The sequence below is a fragment of the Protopterus annectens genome, chromosome 17.part0, assembly GCF_019279795.1.
Source record: "Protopterus annectens isolate FY-2018-M chromosome 17.part0, PAN1.0, whole genome shotgun sequence".
NCBI classification, from domain to species: Eukaryota; Metazoa; Chordata; order Ceratodontiformes; family Protopteridae; genus Protopterus; species Protopterus annectens.
This window is the reverse complement of record NC_056751.1, coordinates 406964066-406990078: the sequence shown is the minus strand read 5'-3', so window position 1 is coordinate 406990078 and position 26013 is coordinate 406964066. Positions and strand designations below refer to the sequence as shown.

The following is a 26013-nucleotide window of genomic DNA, read 5'->3' as shown; positions in this document are numbered from 1 at the left end:
TCCCTCACAAGACGATTAGCTCTACTCTGAGCCGACACAATATCAAATCCATCATATCCCCTGTTAATAAACCTCTGACTGAGATCCCTACTGGCCAATTGATATTCCTCCATGTTGGAACTGAGACGTTTGATACGAATAAACTGGGATATTGGAATACTCCTGATTGTGTGACGGGGATGTAAACTTGATGCATGTAACAGGGTGTTATATTGCGGGTACTTGCGGAAAACCCTCGTAGACAGAGTATTGTCTGGGTTCCTGTATACTGTGACATCCAAAAAGTTGATAGAATTTTTATCAAATGTCACCGAAAATTCAAGTCCCCACACATTATCATTAAGATATTCAACAAATTCCCGCAAGTATCCCACATCAGCCCGCCACACCAACCAGCAGTCGTCCAGATAACGTCTCCAAATATCCATTTCCACCTGAAAGATGTTGTGTGATGTATCATAGATCATAAATTCCTCAACATAAGCCATGAAAAGGTCAGCATATATAGGGGCAAAAGATGCCCCCATAGCTGTTCCTTGAAGCTGCCAATAACATTGGCCCTGGAAGTACAGAACATTCTTATTTAACACATGCTCGGACATACATATCAAAAGGGTGTTAAATCCCGGTGAATATAGGTTTACCCTTTCCAACCAATATTGTAAAGATTGGAGACCCCAGTGGGGTATACTTGTATATAATGATTTTACATCCAAAGTACATAAGTACCACTCAGGTTCCAATTGGGTTTCCCTAATTAGCTGTAGAAACTGTGTGGTGTCCTGCAATCTAGATCTGATATGTCCCAACAGAGGTTTAAGATATTTGGTGAGGAAAGCCGATAGGGGTTCAGTCAGAGAGCCTATTCCGATACTATAGGTCTACCGGTGGTTTTTCCAAGGACTTGTGGATTTTGGGTAAAAGATATAGTATCTGTTTAGACGGTTCCGACACTTTAAGTGAATCCAAGCATTTCTTATTTATGATGCCTTCCTCAAAGGCCAACTGCAAAAAGGCGTCAATCTCATCCTTAAATACTGGTGTGGGATCTATAGACATGTACATATAGCACTTGGCGTCTGACAATTGAGTTAACCCTTCATGAATGTAATCCGCAGTGTTCCAAACCACAACTGCACCTCCCTTGTCAGCAGGGACAATAACTATGTCTTTATTGTCACACAAGGTATTCAAAGCTATCCTGTCATCATCCGATAAATTGCTAGCCAGCATGATATGTCCCATATTTTGAAAATGAATATCCCTCAAAATGGAATCCATGAAAATAGATACATGTTTACTCATAGGAGGTTGGAAAGAGGACTTACCGAAACGGAAGTCCTCAGACGGTTCTGACCTGTTATCCTCAAAAAACAACCTAAGATTTAACATCCTACAAAAGTCATGTAAATCCTGTACTATGTGGTATTCTTGACTAAAAAAAGAAGGAATAAAGTTCAAACCCTTATTCAACAGTGCAACCTGCTCATCCGTTAATATAGTCTTAGATAAATTCAACACATTCTGAGTGGTTCCAGATAGATCTCCTATTTCAGGAAGTTGTCCAAAAGGCCTTGAAGGGAAACCGGAGTGACCACTCTTTCTGTGCTTTCTGCCCCCCCGGTGTCCCTTACCCCTTCTAAAGGGGAAATTTTGTTAGTTCTCTTCCTATTAGGTGAAACCCTCTCACCTGAACCCTCAAAATCCGTAAGGGAGGATTCATCACCAGACGTACTATATGAGCTATCCCCCTTGTTTTTGAGAATTGATCGTGGTCTTTTTTTGGTGCGACTGGGCCCTGTTTTAGCCTGATTATTATCCGCAAATCTAACCGATCTGCTAAAATCAAAAGGTTTACCCCGTTGATAATCAGAAAAATCACGATGAAACTTCTTAATTTTGCGTTCCTTTAAAGTTTTTTCATGCTCCATCAGTTCTGAGGACAACCACAATACAAGCCAATAGTGTCATACAAATATTGCCACATTTTTTCATGTTATTCTTGAATTTTTACCTACCGTAGGGACTATATGGTATTGATTTTTCCTCCTGACTTCCTCGTTGTGCTTTCTGCCACCCCTGTGATTTCCTATTAGGGATTAGTGTTTGATTTTCTACCCTATTTTGATGTTACTGGGTCTCTCAACCATCATATTATATTCTTGACTCCAAAATTATATCCCTTTGCGATTTTGGTGCTCCACCAGTCTTTATTAGTAGTATACCTTAACATTGTTCACAACATGGATCTAAATACCATCCTCTCTGGATTATGTGCTGATCGGCAAGATATAGCAGTATTTGGCATTGATCATTTGCCAAGCAATGATCCAGTTAGTTCGGGTCAGACATCTGTGGTTGATTGTGATATGTTTTTCCACTCAATCACCAAAGCATTTAAGACTCTTAGATCAAACATTTGGCATCTCAAGTTATTTAAAGCATATTCGGCCCAAAATATGGCTCCCAGAGGTCTACGAATACGAACTCAACCTCTAGTTGGGAAGCCAGACGATAAACTAAACCATGATTGGCAAGAGGCACTTCAGATAGGATCCATGACATTTGTGAACATATTGTTACAATATTATGAAAGGACAGTAGATTCTAATATACTTGAAATTAAAAATATATGTTCAGAGGCTCAAAAGTTTGAATCTTCTACGAAATACCAGGACAACATCAAAAAACTGTCCTCAGAACTGATGGAGCATGAAAAAACTTTAAAGGAACGCAAAATTAAGAAGTTTCATCGTGATTTTTCTGATTATCAACGGGGTAAACCTTTTGATTTTAGCAGATCGGTTAGATTTGCGGATAATAATCAGGCTAAAACAGGGCCCAGTCGCACCAAAAGGAGACCACGATCAATTCTCAAAAACAAGGGGGATAGCTCATATAGTACGTCTGGTGATGAATCCTCCCTTACGGATTTTGAGGGTTCAGGTGAGAGGGTTTCACCTAATAGGAAGAGAACTAACAAAATTTCCCCTTTAGAAGGGGTAAGGGACACCGGGGGGGCAGAAAGCACAGAAAGAGTGGTCACTCCGGTTTCCCTTCAAGGCCTTTTGGACAACTTCCTGAAATAGGAGATCTATCTGGAACCACTCAGAATGTGTTGAATTTATCTAAGACTATATTAACGGATGAGCAGGTTGCACTGTTGAATAAGGGTTTGAACTTTATTCCTTCTTTTTAGTCAAGAATACCACATAGTACAGGATTTACATGACTTTTGTAGGATGTTAAATCTTAGGTTGTTTTTGAGGATAACAGGTCAGAACTGCCTGAGGACTTCCGTTTCGGTAAGTCCTCTTTCCAACCTCCTATGAGTAAACATGTATCTATTTTCATGGATTCCATTTTGAGGGATATTCATTTTCAAAATATGGGACATATCATGCTGGCTAGCAATTTATCGGATGATGACAGGATAGCTTTGAATACCTTGTGTGACAATAAAGACATAGTTATTGTCCCTGCTGACAAGGGAGGTGCAGTTGTGGTTTGGAACACTGCGGATTACATTCATGAAGGGTTAACTCAATTGTCAGACGCCAAGTGCTATATGTACATGTCTATAGATCCCACACCAGTATTTAAGGATGAGATTGACGCCTTTTTGCAGTTGGCCTTTGAGGAAGGCATCATAAATAAGAAATGCTTGGATTCACTTAAAGTGTCGGAACCGTCTAAACAGATACTATATCTTTTACCCAAAATCCACAAGTCCTTGGAAAAACCACCGGGTAGACCTATAGTATCGGGAATAGGCTCTCTGACTGAACCCCTATCGGCTTTCCTCACCAAATATCTTAAACCTCTGTTGGGACATATCAGATCTAGATTGCAGGACACCACACAGTTTCTACAGCTAATTAGGGAAACCCAATTGGAACCTGAGTGGTACTTATGTACTTTGGATGTAAAATCATTATATACAAGTATACCCCACTGGGCGGGTCTCCAATCTTTACAATATTGGTTGGAAAGGGTAAACCTATATTCACCGGGATTTAACACCCTTTTGATATGTATGTCCGAGCATGTGTTAAATAAGAATGTTCTGTACTTCCAGGGCCAATGTTATTGGCAGCTTCAAGGAACAGCTATGGGGGCATCTTTTGCCCCTATATATGCTGACCTTTTCATGGCTTATGTTGAGGAATTTATGATCTATGATACATCACACAACATCTTTCAGGTGGAAATGGATATTTGGAGACGTTATCTGGACGACTGCTGGTTGGTGTGGCGGGCTGATGTAGGATACTTGGAATTTGTTGAATATCTTAATGATAATGTGTGGGGACTTGAATTTTCGGTGACATTTGATAAAAATTCTATCAACTTTTTGGATGTCACAGTATACAGGAACCCAGACAATACTCTGTCTACGAGGGTTTTCCGCAAGTACCCGCAATATAACACCCTGTTACATGCATCAAGTTTACATCCCCGTCACACAATCAGGAGTATTCCAATATCCCAGTTTATTCAGATCAAACGCCTCAGTTCCAACATGGAGGAATATCAATTGGCCAGTAGGGATCTCAGTCAGAGGTTTATTAACAGGGATATGATGGATTTGATATTGTGTCGGCTCAGAGTAGAGCTAATCGTCTTGTGAGGGACGACTTATTACAATATCAGAATAAAAATAAAAATCAATCCTCTCCTAATACATGTGTTAGGTTCATCACCACTTATGGCAGAAACATTAATATGATTAGAAACATCATTAATAAACATTGGAACATTTTATTGGCCAATGACAAGCTGAAGTTTTTTGGGACCCCGTTGTCTTTTCTCATATAAACGTGGTAAGACCTTAGGTTCCTATTTTTCACATTTTAAACATATGGCAAGTGGGGGGACTATTCACAAACAACTGACACTTCATGGTGATGAACTCATTGGGTCATTCCCTTGTGGCCATTGTGGTTCCTGTCAACATATGTTGAAATCCAAGGCGTTCACCAGTCGTAATACTAGCAAAGTTTTTGATATCAAGATCTTTGGAAACTGCAGTAGCGACTGGGTGGTGTACCTGGCTTCTTGTTACTGTGGGGGATTTTATGTTGGACAAACTTCCAGAGCCCTAAGATTTAGAATGAACGAACATCGCAGTGATATAAAAAACCATAAGGAGACCAGTGCCCTATATCAACACACATTAAAACATTCTCAAGCGAGGTTCACTTTTATGGTCATTGACCGCATTTCTGGAGACAGAACAAACAAACAAGGTTGGCATGGGCTACTGGATCGAAAAGAGAAACATTGGATTATTACACTGGGGGCTTTATTTCACCCGGGACTAAATGATCATTTGTAGGGAATATATTGAGTCTGTATTAGTACATTCAATAATAGGACACTAAGTGGGGAATTTCTATTTGTCTCCTATCTATATGTCTTTAAGCATATGGATTATGAATGTCAAAACATTCTGGTTCAATATTGAACAGGGTGTTAAGATATCAAGTCATATGGGCTATCTTGTAATACTATGTATGATATGGGCGGTGGCCAAGTGTAGCTAAGAATAAATTTTCTCTTTTGCGGGAGCACGAATGAGAGGCATTTAATTTGCTAGCCAGCTGACTGAGCATTTATATTTGTTAGCATAATGTAAGTTGAAACTAGATGCATTGTCACGTTTTTCTTCTTCTTTTTTGGTTTGTAAATGATGCCATTTACATATATGTACTAGAGATACAACAGCCTTAATCACTTTTTGGAAGAAATGGGCAAGCCTTTATGTTTAGGCTGTTGATTTCAGTATTGTTGATCCAATTTTTATATTGTGCTCCATGTCCATTACAAGTTATGTTTAATAACTGACCTATATTGATATACATATGTGGGTATACACATCTAACCTGTTAAACATATGCTCCTTATGATATAGCATGAAGGAATCTTTTGAATATCTATAATTGATATGTACTAGCCATGGGGTCACAATTAAAACTGTAAAACAGTACGGGTGTTCTATTCAACATGGGAAGATTAAATTAGATTCCAAGTATGAATACATTGCCAGATGGAGATGTTAGAACATATTAATAATTAACCTTATTTCTTGTATTTATTGGGTGGTCTTCTCTCTTGTCATGGACGGATATATAATAGCTGTAATGTTTATTCTCAACAAATGTGTAAGCCTTTATGTTCAGGCTGTTATCCTCATTATTGCTGATCTACTTTGTGCTCTATGTTCATTATTTGTTTTGCCCACTACCAATCTCTATATATATACATTTGCATATATATATATAACCTAATTGGTCCAACATATGCTCCCTTATGACATAGCATGTTTGAGTCCTTTGAACGTTAGTATCTGATATTTTTACCTATGGTTTCTCTAACCAAGAACTGCTGAATAGCATGTGATAGTGGTTCATCCAATATGGGATTATAAAAACTAACAATAAGTATGAATATATTGTCATATGGACATGTTAGAATATACTAATAATTTGTTTAGTTTCATGTATACACCTGGTGGTTATTTTTCCTGTTATGGATGGACCTCACCTGAGTATATATATTAATTTTCATTGTATATCTATATGATTTGCTTTAAGTGCCCTAAAACATGTTTTATTAATATTTTTCAAAACTATTAGTATTCATGAGCCCAACCTTTTGATTGGCTCTTGATATGTATTTAAAGGATGATGCAAATGAACTTGATTATACTGTTTTACACTGAAGAAGGCTGTTGGCCGAAACTAGTTTGTTATATTCATCAGTATTTAATAAATATATTGAACTCTGTGCTGCCTTGCTGGTCAAGCTGTAAATAGTGCCACTTTCCTAGGGATGATTAGCAACAATTGCGGGTAAACACTACCAGTCCACAAAAGTTATTTTGTCAGGAAAACACAGCAACAGATACTTTAAAAAACACACTATGCCAGCCTCACAAAAGTAAAATAAACACCATTATTTCTCCACAGAAAAAAATGTTTTCAATTACTTTGCACCACTTTTAAACTGACAGAAAAAAAAAACAGCACGAGTTTAAAATTATGTTACAGTCTCGAGAGAGTCCATTAAAACACAAACACTCAAAGCTTTCCTGAAGTAATAACAAAATTCAGAAAAATGCAAGTTTGGTTTCCCCAAAGGAAACTTATCTGCACAGCACAGGAAAGCACAATCCGAATGTCGATCCTCGAAAGCCTCAGTGGAGGCTACTCTTTAGCAGCGGTAAAGCTCTGAAGGGCTGCGTCTCCAAACTAGTCTTAGTCAACTCATCTAGCACTGCCATATGAGCTTGAACATGTGGAAGGTGCCCTGAAGCTTTGAAGCTGGCCGGCTGTTATATCCTCGGCAGGATATAATTCATATTGCAGCCAAGGCTACTGCCGCAGTGATCAATATGATGAATATCATGACTTGTGACACTGGTGCCTGAACTTCATTTGGGAGCAGTGCCTCAGCCTGTACCCTTATTTAATCCTATGCGGAGTTTACATGGGTAAAACTTAAGAATGTGTATGTGTTACGATGCAGCTGGACTCAACCATTAAAATATATGAAACTATTCAAAATGCTTACCTCTATTGTTGGGTCATATTCATCCACAAAATGGTTCTGTATAAGTTGGATTGTTAATGCACTTTTTCCAACGCCTCCTGCACCAACCACAACCAATTTATACTCTGTCATTTTCTCGTCACTTAATGATAATCACCTGAAACAATAAAGAAGTTACAACTTGTGAATAAGAAATCCAAGTGGTGCAAGAATGTTTACAAAACCTGGAGTTACAACAGGGTTATTTCTAGGTGGCTGTGATTTGCCTAATTCTTAGAATGCTAATGCAAGCCAACAGCTTTCAAGGAAATACACATCTCTGAAAAAAATTATATTCTACGATTTTCTCGTGATCACTCTCAATCCTGGTTGAGGCTGCACAAATCAAATCAGTGGAGGCATTACAGGAAAAAAGGCAGTAGTAGAAGTAGCCATCATCCTAGGGGAATGAGCCCTGGAGCTGACAGAAGAGGCTTTTCATACCCGACAGAAACCTACACAATCGGCTAACCACCTAGAAAAGAATGAGCTTAGAAACTTTAACCCATCCAAACTTATCAAAGCAAATAAATATATCATCTTAACATACAGATTTAGTTCTGTCCACAAACTTCTAGCTGTCTATGGATATCTATACAAAATAGAAGTATTTGCTACAGTTAGGATATTAAAGCAAAGGGAAGCAATCAAAGTTGAACCAGTCAGTAAATTTATGTGGAGACTTTAGTATAAAGACAAGTGTTTTAAACATCAAGTTTGTTTTGGGAGTAAACTAGGTAAGGAGGCCTAAAAAGCCCCTGCAACTCTGACTTCCTCTAGGCAGAAAATTACTAGAAACAGTATTTTAGGACAGAACTTCAGAATCCACAGACCCAGCAAATTTAAGGGGCACAAGGCAAGCAAAACCTTAACAGTTCAGAGCTTTTGTCCCTTGTGCCAACTGCCAGGCAAGAATCAAACCCAAGAATTTAGCACTGTGAAGGGGAAATGCTAACCACTGTACCACTATGTGGTCTCCTGAAGTGACCATGCATTCTGAAGTTATCCCAGCTGTACTGCCACTCCACCAGTACAGCAAAGGCATCTGTAGCAAGTGCGGCTAGACATACGGCAACTGTACTTGCAACACAACTCCCTGAATGCATGCTGGTAGCTTACATTCAGCGTTCATGATGCAAAACTGACTCCTGAGATTTGAAATGGGCAAGACAGGTCAAGATGGCTGCGACCACTTAATGTGAATGGTCAAATAAAAAACTTACCCACAAGCATTGCTTTGATTACTGGATTACTGTAGTGAAGCACCCAAAAGCCCAGCATCAGAAATCCAAACATCTGACACTGGTTTAGCAGACAGCAGAGCAATATCATTGCAGGAGTCAACTATATTAATACCAATACTGACAAAAAGGGTGCAGGTGTGACAAACACTTGAAAAATACAGCATCTGGTACTGCAAAAACAAGCTCCAGCATCAGTGTCCCTATAAATAAGACTTCTTTCGTATGGCTGATTAACTTCAGACTGATCACAATCCCCAACCAAAGGAATAAGCAAAAACCTAGACCAGACAAATGTGCGTCCTTGGTGTACACCCTAGAAAATCAGTCAAAACCTAGACCAGACAAATGTGCGTCCTTGGTGTACACCCTAGAAAATCAGTCATCCAAATACAGAAAAACTACGGTCTTGCAAGCAAAGACGAGATGCGTTTACAGACATGCACTTGGTAAACTTCCCACGGACTGACGCAGGACGAAACAGCAGATGAGGATCTAGCAAGAACTGGGTCTATTCAGAAACGGAGGGACCTACCGAACAAGTTTTCAATGTGTTTGTGGAAACAGAGTTTTGAAGATCTAATGAAAAGAAAAACAGCATATGCAGTCTGCCCCTGACAAAACACATGCAAGTGTACTGTAGCAAGACCATATAAAAAAGTGCGTTTTAGGGCAAAACTGCTTGGAGCATTTAAATACAATATGGCATGAGGTCACAAAGGTTTTTCTAGAAACCAAAACACATCTGGAATATGCTTGCCCTGAAATGGTCCACTTGACATCTTGCATGGCTCATTTTATGAGACACGTTTGCAACTCCTTCCTCGCCTTACTTTCTGATGAACAGCACACACTGCAAGGAAAACAGACAAAAGGCAGGCATTTGGGTCTTGATGTGAAAGGGATGCAATAACTGAGCAGATATCTCCGTCAACTACCCCTTCCTTATAAATATCACGTCACTGTGACATACCTCTTAACCTCTTAGCTCAAGAAATTTGTACAAAGCCAAAAAAACAGGGACAGAATATAAATATTGCTCTTACAATCCTAGAAAGTTTGTAGAACAGATATGCATTAGCATGAATCTTCTGAAAGATATGAAGACACCAACTCAAAATGCCTCTGATTTAGCTGACTTCAATCCTCAGAGTTGGCATAAAAACCACACATTTTATGAGGAACAGGCCAAAAATCTGGACAGTTGAAAGATAAATGCAGGGAGAGAGACTCCGACTAAATGCATCCAGCAGGGGACAGCCAGAATAGGAGTCAAGAGCAGCCTGACCTTCCCTTAATAGGACCACAACTACCATGAAACTACTGTATCCCACAAGTACCATGAAACTACTGTATCCCATAAGTATTTGCTAAGTGACAACACGGAGACCAGTTAACAACATAACAGACCAAACCTAGCTCACCACTGAAAAGCATCTGTTTAAGGTAATAATGCTCAATACACAATTACAAGGATGCAAAGTTCCACCTCACCAGCCTGTGCAAAATCCTCAACTCCTTGTCTGAGGGACTGGAGAGAATTTGACCAAAAAGTAGTTCTCCTCATAGCAGCCACAGAAATACTAACATCTGCCTTAGAGGTCCCTGACCAGAACGTAAAATCTGGAAGGGATCTGAAGGTTTCATTTCCTTTACTCAGACACATGCAGTGTCCAGATTACTCCATGGCATATTTATTGCATCACCTATACAAGAACCACCACCATCCAAAAAGATGTCCTGTGACATATCTGCGTCCTACAGACTCTTACTGAACTACAGCTCTTCTGGAGGTGAAGGAGAAGAAAAAGACCACCCCTCCCTAGACCTCTAACAGTGAATCAAATGTGGTGACCCATTGTTCTCTTTGATGACCTTTCTAAAGAATCTTTGGTCTTGAAAGAGAGAACATATTCGTATTTGTTGATCTGAACAGTTCAACTGAGAGAGAAAAAAAAAATTATCAGAAACCCAGGACGAAAAGCTCCAATGACCTTTATTCCTTGCACAAGCGTATCCTCTTTCAGATCCTTTTTTTTCTTTTATATAATCCTGCACTCCTAACAACAAGAGCAGACATAGGTGTTTGCTTTAGTTTCCACTACCCGCTCTGTATGCATGCCTACCAGAGGACGCATACACTTTAGCCACTCACGTGGATCACCTTTGAGTGGGGACTTAGGTCAGCTTACTACCTTTAGCTATAAGCCTACTTTTAGCCATAGAACTTGTATTGCCTGCACAGGCGTACCAACGCCCAGACTATAAGGATTCCTGCTTTCCCTGCTAAAACTACAGGTGGACACAGGAGTACTTTTTAACCTCCACATGCATGCCCGTTTACCGGACAACGCAACAAACATAGCCACACACGTGGCAAATCTTGTAGACACCCTCTGGTCTTTTTAACTGCTTAGTGTGTACCACCAACTACCTAGCACACCTAGGCAGACTCTCGGCTATAAAATGAACAGGTCATACAGCCGAGTAGTTATTTCATAATCACAACCTACTGATTTTATTGGCCTTGTGCATTTAATTGCTGTATTTATACAGTCCCCTTATTTATGAGATGTGCATGCAATGCGACAGTGACTAGCCGTTGCCGGATTAACACTGTATGATATGACAGTTTTAAACGCTGTATGTCAAGACTGTTTTGTAAAAACTACATAAACTGTTTAACAGTACTTTTACTGACTGCAGTTGTACTTGTGTTAGCTCTAGAACAGTGTTTTTCCTGTTTAAGTTGTAACAGTCTAGTGAAGGATATGTCTTAACTGCAATTCTGTGTGGGTCTGTTCCGTTCAATGTACTATTTAACCATGTTTTTCAATACAAATGTACCAACTTGCAGACCATAATAGTTTGTCATATATCCTTTAGTGTTTAATGTTGTATGACCGCTTACCAGATGAATGTGTTTTATCCTTTTCCTGTACTGAACCTGCTTTGAGGACCGCATGTACATTTGTGGCTGCTTATGTGTATGTGCTTGGGTACTTGCGACTGAACTACCTACCTACTAAGGTTTTTGTTTCTTCCCTCTCCTTGTTTGCTGTCTTGATTTATTTTGTCTACTCTCAGCTCTCCAACTGGCCTATGCTCCAATAGGAGTTAAGAATCCACCTGCAACCAAGGACCCTTCCCAACTGTCTCAGCACCCTATAAGGGTTCCCCTGTGCTATTCCACGAAAGAAAAGAAGAAAGTATGTGTGTTCCTTACACTGGCTGTTTAACCTATTTGTAGAATCCTTAGATCGTATAGTTTGTAATTAAAGGCTTCTCAGCCAGGTAAGCCAGCAGCCATACCCCCCTCTGTAACCTGTAGTTAAATACAGCCCATCTGCCTTTTATAACCTTCCATTGCTGAAATGAGCGTCCTATCTAGCTCTCGACCAGCCTTCTCCAGACAATACTACTGTGTAATTCAAGTCCCTGGCCACTAGGTGGCACCCTTATCCAGTCCTTATCCTTGGACTATCCCAACATCCCAATAACAACTGTCATCACCTTGTTACTATAGTCATCTCTTACACCTCGTCTTGCTGTAATCCCCCACTATCCTCCTTGGAAATCTTCCACTCTATTTCTTACCTCATCAGTCAGCAATCCACTGACTGTTCTCAGTTTCACTCACTTGTTTCTACCCGCTCCGTTCGCCCTGTGGGCTCACTCCACTCCCCTACCCTGCCCTCAATTCCCACCCACCCCCAGTGGTCCTACATTTATTCCTCTAGAACCACACCCCCATAAAATCTGCTCCAATCCAGCAGATCTAATTAGCACTCCCAACCCTCCTTAAAACACAACACATCACCTATTACCCCACCCCCATCCCTCCTTCTTGCATCATCTCACCTATTGATTTATTTCCTAACCCATTTACACTTCCTTACCTCCCATACATAATCCACTGTACAATCTTATAGAATGGCTATTTTAACCACCCCACACCAAATACAAATATTACTTTTCTTATCACTCTTTCCTCCTCTAACCATTGCCTACCTGCTAACCTCCTACCAACAAACATTATATCCCTCCGTACCCTTCCCCTCCAAACACACTTTAACACTACCACTGCCTATCTCCCAAAACGTCATAAACATCAACATCCAAACCCTGCTACCTACAAGCCAAATATCAGACTAGCACACATTATGTATACCAATATAAATATTAGAAAGTTACTTGACTTATTATAAGCCTCAGTACCCTATAAATAAAATATACCTCCACTCCTTACCGGACGGGGACATCCATATCACAACCCCGGCCCAAACACCACACTTCATACTGATGAATGCAACTCTAGCAACAGTAATACCCAAGCCCCTACTAAACCTTCTAACTCTCTCTCTATATAACTCATCTCAACATACGCATCAATAATAAAATTGCCCACATCCACGCCCTCCTAGATGTCCACCTATTTGACATCCTATGTTTATCTGAAACATGGCTAAAACCTACAACTAAAGACAATGAAGTCACCCCACCTGGTTACAATATTCTTAGACTAGACCGCACAGTCAAAAAGGGAGGAGGGGTAGCAATCCTTTATAAAGCAGAGCTACAAGTCAGCACTGCAAACCTTAAACCACCTTCAGAAATCCTCCTTTCTAAATTTCAGGTTAACTTATGTAAATCCATATACATCATCTGTATCTACCTTCCTCCAGGAAATAACGTTAACACCCTCGAAACTATCCTTAACTGGCTCTCTATTAAATCTCCCACAAGAAACTATAGTCCTAGGAGACTAATATAGACTGGAACTCCTGTAGTAATGTACACCCTACCACCCACATTAACCTATATGGCTTTTTGCAAAAATATCAAACTCCCCTACTAGAATTAATAAACCCAATAATAAAGAAAGTACCTTAGACTGGATTCTGACTAATATTCCTCATCAAACATACAGAGTAGGAACCCTCCCAGATGACCCAAGTGACCACTCACTAACTTACATTATCAGACACAAAACCAACCTAACTTATCCAAACACTTTCAGGACAATACACACCAAAAAGCATTTTAACCCTGAGCTCTTCCAAACAGAACTTGGACACTGTAATTGGTCACCACTTAAATCACTCCCACTAAATGAAGCTGTGGAATACTTTAATTCCACATTCTAAGCCATCATTGACCAACACGCCCCAATTTGCTCTGTTAGGAATAAAACTAAACCTGCCCCCTGGCTCTCAAAACGCTACTAGGCAAAAAAATCCATCTTAGAAACAAATCTTGGGCTAAATAGCATAATACTAAGGATCCTACAGATCACCAAACCCTTAGACAACTTAGAAATCTTGCAAAAAAAACATCCTCTTAAGACATAAAAAGACTATTATTTCCAACTACAGCAAACTTACCAAAAAAAAACACAAAAGTTTTGGACTAGCATCAACATACTACTATACCCAGGGCAATCTATCACACCTAACCCACAAGACTCTAACCCTGAGAATCCCACTTATACTGCTAATGCCTTCAACTCTTTCTTCACAGACGTTCTTCACAGACGTCATCCTAACTCTTGCTAGTCAACTATCTCCAGATACCTCAAAACTGCCTACATCTATGACAAGCCCACCTCCACCTTTTCAGTTACAACCAGTTTCTATTTCCTTTATTTGCTCCCTCCTCCAAAAACTAACACCTACCACTGCCTCAGCTGACCATCCCCCAGCAGAATACCTGCAAAAAGGGGCTAAAGTCATAGCCTATCCCATCTCCATTCTTGTTAATTGAACCATAAGTGAAGGAACCATCCCATCTATCTGGAAAATTTCTCATATCATCCCACTACATAAAGGTGGGAACTCTTATGACTTTTCTAATTACCGTCCTATAGCTCTACTATCTCCCCTAGCAAAAATAATGGAGAAATGCATCCATAAGCAACTACTTAACCACATACTCCAAAACCACTTACTTGCCAACTGTCAACACGGATTCAGACCTTTCCATAGTACCACCACTGCCCTTCTATCCTTCACAGACTGCATTAACAAAAACCATAACAACAATATTCTTTCCTCTGCAGTCTTTATTGATTTACCTAAAGCTTTTGATATGGTCAATCACCAGCTCCTCATAAATATACTTAAATCCCTTTCACTTGAACCTCTAGCAATAAATTGGTTTAAATCTTACTTTGACAACAGAAAACAGGCCGTACTACGGGACAATAAATTGGTTTAAATCTTACTTAGACAATAGAGACGCTGTACTACGGGACAATAAACTAACCACCTTCCCATTTCCCTTGGTGTTCCTCAGGGCTCCATATTAGGCCCACTCCTATTTTCCATCTTTATCAATCATTTTCCCACAAAAATGCTTGTTGTGTGTGCCAAATCGGAGGGAAGGAGGCAAGTTTACAACAAACTCTTTATGTGGACTTATCCAAGTCCAAACTTCTTTAAAAATTAGTCTTTTCGATGCAACAGTTAAAAGTTCAGATAATAAAAATGTCATATTTCATGCAAACAAGATGGTAGGCAATAAGCTAAACAGCACAGATATGAGGCATAAGGGGAGAAACACCCAGGTTATACATTAAGTAGCAGTATAAAAAAGGTACAGTTGTGCAAGCTGAAATTACCATAACAGTAGATGTTCGAACGATCACTGCTGCTGTAGCCTTAGCTGTATGGGTTATATCCTGCCAAAGATATAACAGCCGCCCAGCTTCCAAAGCTTCAGGGCACCTTCTACATGCCCAAACTGTCATGCAGCTTGAGCTAAGCTGACAAGTTTGGGTGCAAAGCCCTTCAAAGCTTTCCTGCCAGTAGCAAGGAGGAGGCTGACCCCTGAAAGGATAAGGCTAGGGATAACACACCCTGGCATAAAAACACAGAACAAGGGGGTGGAGAGAGAGCAGCTAGTGCAGCAGTGACTATAATTTAAAGTTATGTACTTACCATAACTAAGTATCTGTGTTGTCCATTTTCATTCTTCCTCACTGATGGGTCAGAGTCCCAGCTATGTAACACCTGGGCAGCCCCTCAAGGAAGGATGTGCCAGAGCACTGTTGAGGCAAAGGATGCCCTGCTCCTAGAAACAATGTCCACCTTGTAATGAGAGACAAAGGTGCGAGTCTTAGACCACGTGGCTGCAGCACAAATCTCAATCGAGGCTCTGGAAGAAACGGCAGATTAAGTAGCCACAGATCTGGTGAAATGGGCCTTGAGAGGTCGAGGCAATTCAATACTTTTCTGTGAATAAACAAAGGAAACACAGTCCATAATTAATTTGGCTAAAGTGAGCTTTGAAACTGCATGACCTGAATGGTTTGTTAACATACAAATAATTGGTCAGATTTCCTACATCTCTTTGTTCCATGGAGGTAGAAACGTAGTTGTCCGTGAACATCTACGAGATGCAAAATATCTTCTTTTTTCGAAAATTTGGGGAAGACTGGAAAGTGAATGGATTGGTTAATGTTAGATTCCATGGCTACCTTGGGCATAAAGGAATGATTTGTTCTTACGGATATCTGATCTTTAAGAAAAATGATGCAAGGAGGTTTAGCTGACGAAGCATGAAACTCTGACACACTCTTAGCAGAAGTAATAGCTACTAGAAAAATTGTTTTCCAAGAAAGAAACCTCATGTCTCAACTATCGGTTGGCTCAGAGGGCTTCTGGGCAAGGACTTGCAGTACTAAAGTGAGATCCCAAGGGGGAGAAGGGTCTTTTATTGGAGGCCTAACAAAAATGCCCTTCAAGAAAGAATTGCATAATCTGGAAGAAAAAAAGGGAAGATCCCCTCCCAGCATGAAAATTGGATATGGCAGCCAGTTGAAGTCTGATGGTAGAAAAACTGGCTCCTCCTTGAAAAAAGGAGTATTAAGAAAAAGAATAGCCAAATGGGGAACTGAGAAAGGGTTAATCTCTTCTTTGAGGCCTAAATAGAAAATTTCTTCCATTTGCTGCTGTAGACCTTTTTAGTGGAAGCCCTCACAGGCTAGGATTGTGTTATGGACAGAAGGGGCGAGCTGGGACTTTCTTACAATTACAGAAATGCAGAAACCATGCAGTCAATTTTAGGGTGTGGAGATGGGGACTGGATGTCTGATGGATGGGTTATGAGATCCTGTCTGGGATCCAGTATCCAAGGTGGACACTGAAGATGAGACGAGACATTAGAAAGGGGAACCACACCAGACAAGGCTAGAAAGAGGAAAGGAGGATTACTGAACTCTTCAACCTGCTGGCCTTCTGTGGAAATTTTGGGATAATTAGAAGCAGAGAATGAGCACAGAGGAGACCCAGAGGCCAATTGTGGAGTACAGTATCCCTTGGTGCCTCCCCCTTAGAGGGAAAATACTTGTTGCACTTGATGTTCAAGGGAGAGGTGAAAAGGTCACAAACAGGATTGGCCCCAATGGCTGAAAAACTTGTTTGCCACTGACTGAGGGACCACTCGAGTCAGAATAGACTTGCCGAGTCTGTCCGCTAGACCAATGGTTTTCCACAGAATGTGCATTGCTATTAGAAAGCGGTCTGAAGATATCACCCATTCCCAAACTCTCATTGCTTCCCTGCACAACAGGTACAAACTGGTTTGTTGAGGTACCAGACTACTGACATTCCTTTGTGAACTGCAATTGTCCCCAAAGAGTGAAAGTTCTAAAATGCTTGCAACGTTAGACTGCTCTCATCTCTAGGACACTGATAAGCAGATTGGTCTCTCTGGATGACCACATGCTTTGGACCATCTTTCCTTGGTAATGCGCCACCCCCGTGGAGTGTCCGTGGTCACTGTAGCTATCAATGGGGGAGAGACGGTCTGCCCAGATACAAGTCGTTTGATTACATCCACCACTGTAGAGGATTCCTGCAGATCGAAGACAGTTTTATGGGAACAGAAAGTGGTTGGTAGAGGCTGGACCATTAAACCGTTATCCACTAAAGAAGCCTCAAAGAACCTTGCTAATGGAACTAGAATGACTGCCGCTGAACCCCACAGCCCATAGTATTAATCTTGTTGGAGAAGGTAGATCCAACAAGTCTCAAACCTGTTGTCTTAGGAGATATTATGCAATGCATCAATAAGGAAGCCACTTGAGTAGTCATGTCCAATTGTGTTTCTATGAATTCTAGCTTCTGAACAAGAGTCAAGTTTGATTTTGCCAGAAGATTTATCATGATGCCCAGGTGGTTGAAGATGTTTACTAGACCATTCCTGGACTGCAGCAGTCAACGTCTTGTTAGTGCAGTAAAGAGCCAATCGTCTAGATGTGGAAACAACTGGAATTCTTTTAGCTTCAGGTGAGCAGCTACCACTGCCAAGCATTTGGTAAAACACCCAGGAAGTGGTGGTCAGTCCAAAGGGTAGTGCTCTGAGCTGGTAATAATTGGCGCCCTACTGAAAGCACAAGTGTCTTCTGGAACACCCGTCAATTCTGATATGATAGTACACATCCTGAAGATATACAGAGCACATCCAATCATCCTTGTGCAAAAGTGGCACAATGGACTGAAGCGTAACTATTCGGAATGGACTTCTTGATGAACTGATTCATGTTGCAGAGGTCTTAAATATATCTCAGGTCCCAAGAGTGAGTTCCAAATCTTTTCTGTTCAGTCGGGACCTCCTGGATGACTCTGTTTTGTAGATGTTTTTGGACTTCTTAAATAGCACAATCCCTCTGACTGGGTGGTACATCAGGGGACTTTCCTCCTGTGACCTGGAGGCAATAGGGAAAAAGTAATGCAATAATCTCTGGATATAATGTTTAGTACCCAGAAGTTGTTTGTTATGTTTGTCCAGGCTTTTAGGTGCAAAGACAAACACCCCCAACAATGAACAGTCTGGCAACACTTCAGGAGCACTGACAGGGTCTGTCGGGAAAAGCCTCCCTGAAACCCTGATTCTGCGGGCCCCCCTGCCTCTAGGGCAGCGTCTGCCATTAAATCCTCCTCCTGTACCTCTGGAGCAAGTGTCTCTGCGCGGGTCCTGGAAAGATGCACAAGACTTCCTGAACCAAGTTCTTTTCCCTCCTCGCCGATTCCTACAGAAGGTCCTCGGAGGGATGGAAAACATGATCCTACTGCAGGCAAGGTCTTTCCTTCCTGCTCGCTGCAGGTTAGTGCGTCTTTCACTTATGGTCCAATCAAAGAACCATCAAAGGGGCACTGATGAACATCTCCTTGAAGGTTTCTGTAGATTCAGAAAAGTACAGTTTTGTACCTACCATAAATGTAGATGTTCGAAGATCCACATTGCTGCAGTCCTAACACTTGGGTAGTCCGCTGTCCCTCGGTCGGCCCGAATATCAGAGTATAAGGCTGACGTTGGTCAAGGCGCATTTGACTGACATCAGAACGTCAGGGTACAAATGCGCATGACCGACGTCATATCCTCAGTCTTTTCTTGCCCCAGATGTCAGAAGACCCTAAAAAGAAAGGTCAAAACCCATAGACCACAACTAAACAACCAACTAGCCTAACACCAAAAATAGGTATAATATATACAATATATACAAAATGCAATATACCTCAGATGGGTAACCCAACCCACACAACCACCTCAAACAACAGAGGGGAAGGAGGGAGGGTAAATTGGACTGCAGCAATGTGGATCTTCGAACATCTACATTTATGGTAGGTACAAAACTGTACTATGTTCTTCATCTCACATTGCTGCAGTCCTAACACTTGGGTAGAATCCCAAAGCAGAGGTAAGGGAGGATGGCTAAACTATAATGAAGCAGGAGCTGCCAAAATGCCCTGCAACACAGCAGTGGCAAAACCAGCCCTGGATTTAGAGTACAATGGAAGGTGGTAATGCCTAGAGAAGGTATGCACTGAACTCCAAGTGGCTGCCTCCAAAATATCCTTAGTAGCCACCCCTCAAAAAGCTGTTGAAGTGGCAGTAGCCCTAGTGGAATGAGGTCTAATCCCAGCTGGAATCTCTTTGCCATGATGGGAATAACAGAAAGCAATGCAATATCCAATCCACTTAGAAATAGTTTGTTTTGATACGGGCTTGCCCTGAGAGCACAAAGCAAAAGAAACTAATAACTGCTGAGATTGTCTGAACCCTTTAGTTCTGTCCAAATAATATCGCAACTGCCTGTGAACATCTAAAGTGTGCAAAATCTTTTCCCCTTTATTTTGGGGATTTGCATAAAAAGTAGGCAAATGAATAGTTTGGTTTAAAGCCACACTAGAAACCACTTTAGGCATAAAGGAAGGATTAGTACGTTAAGATACCCTATCCTTGTGGAAAATTAAGAAAGGCTCAACTGCCATAAGGGCCTGCAATTCAGAAACCCTTCTTGCAGAGGTAATGGCCAACAAAAAAGCAGTCTTCCATGACAAATATTTCAACTCAGCAGTAGCTGCAGGCTCAAAAGGTTGTAGAGTGAGTTTCTCCAACACAAAATTGAGATCCCAAGCAGGAGTAGGAGCTCTTCGTGGGGGTCTTATATTCTTTGGCCCTCTAAGAAATTGCTTGAATAAAGGATGAGAAAACAATGGTGGGTCACAATCGTAGTGAGCTGAAATTGCTGCAGCATGAATCTTAATAGAAGAGAAGGACAAACCTTTGTCCAATAACTCAGTAAGATATTGAAGAGCCACACTTAAATCAGGCTCAGAAACATCCAAATCCTTAGCTGCACTCCAAAATAAAAATCTCTTCCATTTATCTGCGTACACTTTCCTTGTACTAGGCCTTCTAGCTTCCAAAATCACATTCAAAACTTGTTGTGGAAGTTGAGACACTCTATGGTTTAAAACAGAATATGCCATGCTGTTAGGTGAAGAGAGTGAAGTTTGACATTGAGCAAATGACTGTCCTCCTGGGACAACAGATGTGGAATCAAAGGCAAAGGCCATGGAGGCTTCTGTACTAGACTTCTCAGTAGTGGGTACCAGTGCTGTCGAGGCCAATCTGGAGCTATCAAAATCATCCTTGGCTTGTCCTGTCTGACCTTCAGAAGTACCTTTGGGAGGAGAGGCAGAGGTGGAAAGGCATACACATGAAGATTTTTCCAACTGAAAGAAAGAGCATCCACTTTCCAAGCTGTGGGATGAAACCGCTTTGTGCAAAACTTTGGCAGCTGGTGGTTTAGTGGAGAAGCGAACAGATCTATGTCTGGAGTTCCCCAGGACACTGTCAATTTCTGAAATACATGAAGATCCAGTTTCCACTGTGGGGATCCATGATTTGTCTGCTTAACACATCTGCTAAGGAGTTCTGTGCTCCCGGCAGAAACCTTGCCTGAAGACTTAGTTGTAAACTGAGAGCAGTCTCCCACAAAATCATTGCTTGCCTGCATAGAGGATAAGAATGTGTTCCCCTTGCTTGTTGATGTACCACATGACAGTTGTGTTGTCTGTTAGAATCAACACCTGCCCTGGAAGAAGTAAATCCTTGAAAGCTATTAATGCAAACTGGACTGCTAACATCTCCTTCATGTTGATATGTAGATGTTGTAGTCTGACAGGCCACTTGTCTTGTATCCACTTTCTATTTAGATGAGCTCCCCAAGCTATGTCTGAGGCATCCGTTGTTAAAATCTGACTCGCCTCTGGCCGGGTCACAGAGAGTCCCTTGTTTAGGTGACATTCCTGAGCCCACCACAAAAATTCCTTTTGAATGCAAGGTATTATTAGAATGACAGTGTCCAGATCCTGGCAGTGCTGTGTCCACACATTTTTGAGATACCATTGTAGCTTCCTCATATGCAGTTTGGCATTGGGAAGCACCAGAATACAAGATGCCATGAACCCTAAGGCTTGAAGGACTGTCCTTGCAGTCAGCCCGGACTGATGAGATAGCTGATGGAAGTAAAGGGATAGACTCTTTTGTTTGTCGGGGGTTAAAAAGGCCATCTGGGATGCTGTATTCAGTCTCACACCTAGAAAGCACATGTCTTGAGAGGGTACTAGACTGGACTTTATTTCGTTCACAGAATACCCCAGGCATCTTAGCACTGCTATCACATATTCCAAATGATGAAGAAGCTCTTCCCTTCCTTGAGCCAGAATCAGGCAGTCGTCCAAATAAGGATAGATCTGTACTCCTTTTAGCCTGAAGAAAGCTATCACTGGAGCCAGAACTTTCGTGAACACTCTGGGCGCAGTAGATAAGCCAAAGGGCAATGCAGAGAACTGATAGTGAGAAGTCCCAGCTCGAAAACGCAGATACTTCCTGCAACTTAGTCTGATAGGAACATGAAGGTAAGCCTCCTTGAGATCCAAAGTTACCATCCAATGATCTTTGCCCAGCAGAGGTAAAAGCTGCTGCAACGTCAACATCTTGAACTTGGGAATGTCCAGATAAGTGTTGAGGATAGATAAATCCAAAATTGGTCTCCACGTGTTCCCCTTCTTTGGGACTAGGAACAGGCGAGAATAAAATCCTAGGCCCCTTTCTGGCATAGGAACCAGCTGTATGGCCCCTATTTGGAGTAGCAGTGAAATTTGCTTGTGAGCCTCTATTCTTTGTTGAGGAGGAATGTCTGGCATGCCTTTGAAAGGAGGCAAGGTATGGAAATAAAACCTGTAACCGTGATGTATGATATCCAGTACCCATTTGTCTTGGGTAATCAAACTCCAATTTTCTTTGAAAAGTGCCAACCTTCCTCCCAAAGGTGCTGCCAGGCGAGAAGGGTCTGGCAGCTGAAAAGGTAGGTCATTGGGTCTGTTTACGAAAGGACTGACCCCTGCCCTCACTTGAAGACTGTGCAGGAGAACTCCCTGTTCTGGGCCTGAAAGAGCCCTGACCTCTGCCCTGCCACGTCTAGATCTACCCCTAGACTGGGAATCATAAGAAGGATACGTCCACCCTTTAGTAGGCCAATTTCTACTAAACTTTGGAGGCTGAACCTGCAAAAAATCTTTAACAGTCTGCATAGACTTAGCCTTGTCTTCCATTTTCTTTAAAACTGCCTCAACAGGAGAACCAAACAAGACATCAGATTGCAAAGGGCATCCAAAATCCTAGTTTTAACATGGTCAGATAAATTTTGATCCCTCAACCAGGCATGCCTGCGAAGAACTGACCCAGTGGCAGCCACCCTAGACGAGGCCTGTACAGCATCAAAACCACATTGCAAAGAATGCTTACCCACCTGTTCAGAAACATGCACTAAATCTTGTAACTCTTTACAGTCAATACCTTCCGCCAGAGCATCAACCTTAGATTTCAACTGAGAAAGGAGATAATTTTGATATTTCAACATGTGAAACTGGCAATTCAAAGCTCTCATGGCTAGAGTGGAAGAAGTATAAACTTTCTTTCCCCATCTATCCAAGGCCCTGGCCTCTTTATCTGCAGGAACCGGATTCTTGACAACAGAAGCCTTAACACCCTTAGGCCCCTGGCTAACAGTTTCTGGGTCTGCCCTAGGACTCTTAAAAAGATACTTATGCGCTTCAGGCACCCTGTAATACCTATCCGGTTTAACAGGAGCAGGAGGCAAAGAATCAGGATTAAGAGAAGCCTCTGCAAACACATCTTCCACCACATTCAGAACAGGAGGTATAGCTAAAGGCCTATGCTGGGGTAAAACAAAAATTCCCTAAGCCTTTTCCTGGAATCAGAGAAATCCTGACCTTCCCATTTAAAATGCGCTCTCATGGAGGGCAGGGTGTCTGAGAAAGAAAAATCCTCAGGAGGAGAAGCAGAAGGAGTAGAATCATCCACATCAGAATCAGAATAATGAGAATACTCCTGCAAGTCTTCAGCCGAAGACTCAGACACATCCGAAGCCTGCTCATAATCCCCAACACAGGTTCCATCCTAGGCCTCTTATCAGGAGGGCATAGAGCCTCTAATTAAAGTAATTAAATCCTCTGCCATTTTGAGCATGTGCTTCTTGGGCACAGCACCTGAAGAACTGGGAGTGACACCCACAGAAGCCAAACTAGACCTGCCTCTAGGAGAAGCCTTGGAAGTAGAAAGAGGGCCTAGACCCCTTAGGAAGGGAGGGGAGTACAGTTACTTGAGAAGCCCCTACAGCCTGCCCTACCTCCTGGGAGGCCACATCCTGTAAAATCAAAGTTTCTCCCTGGGACTCCAGAGAGGCCTCCGTCGAACCACCGGTTCCACTGACACCTCTAAAGAACTGGCGTCCGGTTCGGACGACTCCTCTAACCTAGGTTTAACTGCCTTGTCCTTGCGCTTCTTTGAGGAAGCGGTGGAGCATCCGACGGCATTTTGTAATTGCACCGCTTCCCAAAGACCAACCTTGCACAATCCAACCTCCGCTTTATAGTGCGTTTATTAAACCTAGCACAAAAACGGCATCCAACAACGTCGTGCTCAGGTCCTAAACAAGGTATACACAAATTATGGTAATCCCTATGCGGTATCTGTTTCCCACAAGAAATACAGTTATTCACTTTTTCTGACATCCGGTAAACCACTGAGGCAAGAAAAAACCAAAATATTCCCCAACGGGGTACTTAACTCTGACTTCGGTCTGAAACTCCGAATTCGAAAAATTTCAGAACGCCGAACGGCACTTGCAACACTGCTTCTGCATCGGACCATGCGGCAAAAAAGACTGAGGATAGGACGTCGGTCATGCGCATTTGTACCCTGACGTTCTGATGTCAGTCAAATGCACCTTGACCGACGTCAGCCTTATACTCTGATATTCGGGCCGACCGAGGGACAGCGGACTACCCAAGTGTTAGGACTGCAGCAATGTGAGATGAAGAACATCTGCATCCAGGCATGTCTGCTAATGGACATGCTTGTTCCAGCTGTTCATGGGGTGACTTTCACCGTGTGCAAAATTTCATCCCTGACAAAATTCTTTAATGAGGCTGAGAGTAGCCAGTTAAGGAGAAATCTTTTTCAAGTCCTCCTCTGACATGGTCTCTGCAGACAGTTAACTCCTTAAACCAGGTCTCTCTGCAATCAGCTGAAGTGCAGCAAATAGTTTAACAACCTCAGAAAGAAAGTAGAGGAGGTGTAAACGCACTTTCCATGTCTGTCCAATGTCTTAGACTCCTTGTCTGGTGGATGGGCAGAGGAGCTTTGTACAGTTAGCTCCTTTTTTTAGTGGATGCTGCAACAACTGGATGATCAGAGAGCGGGCTGCTTAGGTATAGGCTCAACTGTGTCCAGTTTCTTGCAGTTCTGGTGGGAAACTAAATCAGTTCATCCACCAGAGGAAAGAGACCCAGGATGTAGATAAGCCTACCCTGAAAGCCTCCAGAACACAGATTCCTCTGAAGGAGGTTGAGAGGACCAGTGACCTTTCTGCCCAAGGCATTCTAGGATATCTCCGAAAGATACATAGTCAGGTGGTGATCGGGGCGATCCTTCTCCCTCATCGAAATGTGTCCTCAGTCAGAGACTTCACAGTAGAGTTTATGTGCCTCCTTTTATACTTTTTCTTCCAAGGGACCTCCTCCATGCTGTGTTCAAGGGAGGTATCCAAAGGGGGAGCTCCCTGGGGAGAAGTGGTTTGGAAGCACCTCGGGATAAGTTGACCAATGACAGGTGTGATGGGCTCAGTCCTCAGATCCAATGAAGAAGGATGGGGCAAACCCTGGATATGACGAGACGGCCCTCTGATCCTAGAGAAGGCAAGTTCTGCAACCCAGAAGGCTGACTGACTAGAGGAAACCCTCTCCCCCAGAGCTGAAGCCACCAGAAGAGAGAGACCAGAGTCAACTATGGATCTGAGGCCTCCTAACACAACTGGCTGTCAAGGTCCGAAGCCCCAAGTGGAAGAGATAGATTCCAAGTCAGAGCAGAAGGCAACCCCTTAGGAGTCAGTGCAGTCTTGGATCTGGGACCCACTCTGATCTCTGACCAGCCTTGCTTCATTTTTGTCAGTAGTCAGAGTTGAAGAAGGGAGCTTCTTCGGATCAGACAGACTCTCTTGGGAAACAAGGATCCTGGGTTTCGAAACCAATGGATGGATTGGAAAAGGTGCCTGCAAACTAGGAGATAGAGCACTCACGGATCCAAGATGGGAAGGAGATGGCAAGACCCCCATCTGAATCTGCTTCCAAAGGAATTTCAGAATCCTCCTGTCCATATCAACCTCAGTGAAGCTTAGGAAAACCTGAAAGATACGGAGAAAGCATGCCTGGACATCATAGGTGTCTGAAAAACCTTAGTGGGAAGATCTGGAGAGACTGGTTCTACTTGAAAAACTGGCGGAAGGCTCCTAAACGTCTGGATA

At 42.1% G+C, this 26013-nt stretch overlaps 1 protein-coding gene across 2 annotated transcripts in view; it reads right to left on the bottom strand.

Moving 5' to 3' along the window:
* Nucleotides 1–26013, bottom strand: part of LOC122791388 (GTPase HRas-like) — a 902243-nt gene that overhangs the window by 841561 nt on the left and 34669 nt on the right. For both annotated transcript variants that reach the window (XM_044059125.1, XM_044059126.1), the window contains exon 2: nt 7576–7711. In XM_044059125.1, coding sequence (XP_043915060.1) covers nt 7576–7686 — 111 coding nt within the window. In that variant the 5' untranslated portion in view covers nt 7687–7711. The remainder of the gene's footprint in view (nt 1–7575; nt 7712–26013) is intronic.